The sequence below is a fragment of the Gymnoscopelus braueri genome (genome assembly GCF_963280865.1).
Source record: "Gymnoscopelus braueri genome assembly, chromosome: 12".
Lineage (NCBI taxonomy): Eukaryota > Metazoa > Chordata > Actinopteri > Myctophiformes > Myctophidae > Gymnoscopelus > Gymnoscopelus braueri.
In genome coordinates this window covers 13,472,304-13,478,303 of record NC_137614.1, presented here as the reverse complement: position 1 = coordinate 13,478,303, position 6,000 = coordinate 13,472,304, and the positions used below count along the sequence as shown (strand labels likewise).

Below are 6,000 nucleotides of genomic sequence, written 5' to 3'. Positions count from 1 at the left end.
ATCCTTTTGTGTGACGCTGTGGTATGATCAAATAGGGCGTCAATTTACGAAAAAACACAAAAAGTTCGAATATGGAGATAAGAGGTTTCTCAAAAGGACTCATATGGTCTCTAGAGGTAGGGTAGAGGGCAATAACACAAACAACGGCCCTGAGACACCTGACCTACATAGCTTAATGTTCTCTCTCTCTCCCTCGCTCCCTCCCTCTGTCGCCTGCTCTCTCTCTCTCTCTCTCTCTCTCTCTCTCTCTCTCTCTCTCTCTCTCTCTCTCTCTCTCTCTCTCTCTCTTAACTGTGCTAGCAGTAAAAACGCTGACCTCACCCCTATCTCATTTTGTTGTCTACTGAATCAGTGCCATTAAAGGAACATTACGTCAGGTCGCTGAGACTAAAACATAAACTTACCTCAGTGTTCTCGCATCCAGTCACGGATGGAGGGCACTTCACTATAAACAGGAATCCGGAGTATTAATTTACCCCAGACCCAGAGGGCCTATTTTCACACTATCAAAGTTAACTTAAGCCCTATTGTTTTTTAAATAGTGAAAATAGCCAACTCACGACGGATTGTAAGCTTGTAGATCTGCTACTTAATCTTTGAAATTCTTTGAACCTTTTTGCCTATAATAATGACACAGACCAAATAGAGACGGCAGGGTTCATGTGGTTAAATGAACACTCTGTATTTGACTGTGTACTGTCGTGGAATTCTGGATAAATCGGTAATTAATGAGGCAATAGGAGTCAGAGACAATATTCTAGGTGTTGACGGTTATGCTTTAATGTACATGATATCATGGGGAGAAGTACAATGACACTCAGGTCGGTGGTACGGGGCCCGGACCGCTGGCGTAGCAGTCCGGGCACCTACTGTAGGCTCCGAAGTAGCCTGACAGCGCGCCGCGGGTTCGAGTCTCGATTCCCGACAGCCTTTGCTGCATGTCACTCCCCATTTCCTGTCAACCTACTATCCTATCAATATAGGCATAAAAAAGGCCAAAAATAAATCCAAAAAGAAATTAAAAAATAAGGTCTGTGGTACGGTAGTTCTGCCAACCAACACAGGAATCAGACCATAGTCATACTAGCTGCTACAAGGACAAGCTGAACCATAACAACACAGGCTGTACCAAAACAATAGCTACAAGGCCTAAATTCTTCTTAAACTCCTATAATCACATTAGTTTTTGCTGTGGTACTTTTTAGGGCTTGCCAAGCAGTTCCTGCCGGCTTATATCCCTGTTGTCCTATCCAGCCCCTCCCATCAGTCTTTATATTCAGTTCCATCATCCCACAGCATTCAGAGAGTTCCCATAGCCACAAGTATGTAGCATGAGAATAATGAGAGAATATGAGAATATGAGTATGTGTGCACATTGTGTTCTCTGTCAGTTCTCAGGAACCAGGATCATCATCTTTCATCGCCAGTTGCCAGCCAGCACCATTACCTAATGTATCTCCAGGCATGTCCTTTTGCATTGACTGCATTGATCTGCTCTGGCGTGTGCGTGTGTGTGCGCGTGTGCGTTTGCGTGCGTGCGTGGTTATCTCGAGTGTGTCCGTGTTTGTGCATCTGCGAATGTGTGCTGCTCAGTGGTGGAAAAAGTACTCACATGTTCTACTTGAGTAAAAGTATCAATACTGCAATGTAGAAATACTCTGTTACAAGTAAAATTCCGGAATCCAAGAGTAAAAGTACAAAAGTATTGGTATCAAAATGTACTTAAAGTACCAAAAGTAGAAAGTACTCATTAGGGTGCGGTCCCACCGCACTTTTATTTTACCTCTGGGGCGGAATCTGCCAATGATTTGTCAAATGCGTGGATTCATGGTCTTGTGCATTTTTTTCCCAAGAATCCACGCATTTGCATTGACAAAGCATTGGCAGATTCCACCCCAGAGGTAAAATAAAAGTGTGGTGGGACCGTGCCCTTATGCAGAATGTCCCATTTCACAAGTTTTCAAATGTATAAAATGTATAAAAATCTTTTGAAAATAGCAGATCTACAAGCTCACAATGCGTCACGTTACGGAAAATTTTAAATACTCCATTAAAGTAAAAAATACCTACATGTACATAGTTACTTCACACACTGGTGCTGCTTAGGATAGAAAGCGTGCGTTCATTTTTTTGCCTGTGTGCTTGTTTTGTTTGATAGCCCACATCTCTATGGGCAGTAAGTACAGTACAGTGGCGGAGTTGAGTCATTCTCAGAATCTGAGTTGAGGGGCCCCTTGGTGACACTAGAGCGCTGATGTCACCTCCCCGCTAGCCCGGATCCTGACTGAGGACATCATCATCATCATCGCCACTCCTCCTCTGAGCACCGTCTGCTGGGTCAGCTGAAAAGAACCAGCAGCTGAGCGTCTCCTCGGAACATGAAGCATGATGGTCTATTGATTTTTTAGAATAAAAGGACAGGCTGACCGGGTGGCCTGAGGTGGCGTCTCACTGTCTTTACAGATGCACAGGTCACCCACATCTTGCCTTCTAAATCAGTAGTTCTCAAACTTTTTTCGTGCCACGGAGGACCCCCAAAATGATATGTATTTGGCCGCGGACCCCCATCTGAAAATATTTTGTGCCAGGGTAGTAGGATCCCCAGAAGAGAAGATTTGTGTTCAAAATGTGTTCAAACACTTTCAGGATTTTTCAAAAATGTTCAAAAATAGCAGATGTAGAGAATATCTGCAAATAGTTTTTTTCTGAAAAAACGTATGTTGCTCTATATATATATAGCTAAAGATGCTTTCCCCCCGGTTTTAATGGGTTAATGAGATGGTGTGTGTCTCCAGGCTGCAGCTATACTCCAACCCAACATGAACCTTGTTCTGCTTCGGGAGGTCAACGAGAACAAAATGATGTCATAAGAGAATTTCGTCAGTGCCTTACCCTCGTTCTGTTTGGCAGTTCTTGCATCTCGCAAGATTTTCTAACTTGCCAAACGTCCACTAGCTGAACATCGATGCATCGATGTGATTTATATGTGTTTTAGTTCCGCAATCTGTTAGCGTCTGCCTGATAACATGCCATCTAAATTAATTTTTTTACATTGTGATCAAAACAAACCTAAGTAACAAAAACATGAGAACAAATGACCATGGTGTGTCTGCATGATTGGTCGTCATATCTAGGTCAAGTGCTAAGGGCTGAGGCGGAGTCTGAAGAGGTGAGTCTTCAGATTACAGCGGAAAATTGGGAGCGAGCCTGCTTTCATGCTTTTTTGCATCACTCCACCTCCATTCGTTCTCCTCCATTCTTTTGCAATATTCTTCTGCTCTTTCCCACTCCACTCACTTCCACTCCTTTCCCCCTCTCTCTCTCTCTCTCTCTCTCTCTCTCTCTCTCTCTCTCTCTCTCTCTCTCTCTCTCTCTCTCTCTCTCTCTCTCTCTCTCTCTCTCTGTTTCTCCCTCTTCTCAGGTTCCTGCTGGAAGGGTCACCATCCACCATCTAGGTGACGAGGCGACGACCTCTATGCCAAAGACTCCTAGGTCAGCAGCCCTGCTGGAGCCATACGTACACTCGTACAGTATACCTGTACACCTCCCACTCCACCAACCAACACTCTGAACCACATGAAGGCTATAGCGTCGCTGTTCTGGAGAGAACATTCCGCGAGAACAGCCAATCTACAAGCTCACAACGGGCCGCATACCGCGCTGTGAGCTTGCAGATCGGCTATTTTCGGCAAAGAGATTTATTGTGGAGGGGAAAAAATGGAGCGGACCTAGTATAGAGTCGATTACTTATGGGTTTTAAAGTGGTCGTTTCACCGTAACCTTTCTCAATGGGGTGGTTCTTTGACTCTGGAAATCTCATTAACCGTCATGACAAATGACTCAGTGCGAGAGGCATATAGTGTACAGGGAGGGTATGTAACGTGCAGAATAAATCAACTTATTTAATGGCATTGCTATACTATGGTGTATATTACAGTACGTGTGAACTGACCTGCGTGTGCGCCAGGGAGGTGCAGCCCATCAGCGAATCTGTGAGGATGTAGCTTGGGGAATGTAGCGTAGCAGGGGACAGGTCCTCTGGGCTGGCCAGGCCATCTTTCCACTCCTTTAACACACACAACAACAAGCACACATACAACAAACAACATTATTAGCGCAATGCAGCACTGGTGTGGAGCATGCACATTTTATCTCGAAGAGTGGGCACTAAGGAGGAGTGGGAACCTTGATGTAAAATGTCCAAAATGTTAAAAGATAAAATATTTGGGAAATGGTCTTATGTAATGTAAAGTATACACGATTAAAAGATGCTTTAACATTCGACAATTAAGGTCTAATATTTCTTGTGGACATAAATAAGAAGTTGAAGGGTAAATTTAGGTCTGAAAATGATGTACCGTGCATGTAAGATTATTTCTCAAATATTTTGGAAAAATTTGCCAATTTTAGACAGAGGTGCCCACTCTTCCTTAGTGGCCACTCTTCTTGTATCCCATTTATACATTAAGGTTACATTTGGACACTCTCAGAGTTAAGTTAACACAGGGGATTTGACTGTGACTATATCACGATGTCAGCATAATGACGAACACCCACGCACACAAGGATAAACACACACACACACACACACACACACACACACACACACACACACACACACACACACACACACACACACACACACACACACACACACACACACACACACACACACACATACACACACACACACACACACACACACACACACAACACACACACACACTCTCCTACACAAAACCCACACCGCAGAAAAAGAACACGCTGCTTGTGTCAGGACTCAGGACTCAGGACTCAGGGTGCATGGTGACAGTCACAGTGTCACATATAGTGCGGTCCTTCCTTGGGGCTGAGCCAGTACCGTTGCTCTTATATAAACGGTGACATCACCTGCTGCCACCACTCTCACCCATTAACACTTTATATCAAGCCAGTGTCTGGTGCAGTGGTGTAAAGTAACTAAGTACATTTACTCAAGTACTGTAATTAAGGACAATTTTGAGATATTTTTTACTTTACTTGAGTATTTCCTTTATACTTCTACTAGGCAAATATTGTACTTTTTACTCCACTACAATTATTTTACAGCTAGTTAGTTACTAGTTACTATGTAGATCTTGATTATTATTACAAAACATCAGCCCTATATATATTTCGGCAATTTGAAAATAGACGGTCTACAAGCTCACCAATGCGTTGCATCGCCATTTGAAAACTTGTGAAATGGGATATTCTGCATAATGAGTACTTTCAACTTTTGGTACTTTAAGTATATTTTGATACCAATACCTTTGTACTTTTAGTCAAGTAAATTTAGAATGCCAGACATTTACTTGTAACAGAGTATTTCTACATTTCAGCATTGAAAAGTGAGTACTTTTTCAACCAGTGTCTGGTGTGATAGCTGAAGCACCCAGTGCAAACACACTGCATTTGGGACAACCACTTTTAGTTTATATTACAGTATATCGTTGCAGTCGGGCAGAGAGAGACCTCTTATCTCCATACATTAACTTCTTGTGTTTTTTGCTTAATTAACGCCTACTTGATCGTACGACAGCGTCGCATCAAAAGCAGCAGATCCGCATTCGCGCCGCGTTGGGAGCTTGTAGATCTGCTACTTTTTGCTATTTTTGAATTTGAATCCTGAAAAGTAACAGTTTTGGACATGTGAGGTTTCAGCCGACAGAGACGATATCATAAGACTAATCCTTTGTCTATTTACTTCATAACCAGTTCAACACAATGACCTTTACATAATGAGACAGTCAGTGTGGGAAACACACTCTACGCTCCAGTTGACTTACGAGGAGGTCCGTGTCAAATGCCTCATTTCAAGGAAGATTATCTTTACTTAATGCATGTGACCTGAGAAAAAACATTGTTACATCTAGACTATAGATAATAATAATAATAATAAATGATGATGATGTTGCATTTGATTTATTAGGTGCATCTGACTATCACAAAGTGCAAAAAAATTTGAAGTAAAAATAAAAT

At 42.6% G+C, this 6,000-nt stretch overlaps 1 protein-coding gene across 1 annotated transcript in view; it reads right to left on the bottom strand.

Moving 5' to 3' along the window:
- The window catches only part of arhgef25a (Rho guanine nucleotide exchange factor (GEF) 25a), a 64,951-nt gene that overhangs the window by 23,969 nt on the left and 34,982 nt on the right, over nucleotides 1–6,000 (bottom strand). The window contains 1 exon segment of the mRNA XM_080445676.1: nucleotides 3,953–4,066. Within this exon segment, the coding sequence (XP_080301802.1) occupies nucleotides 3,953–4,066 (114 nt within the window).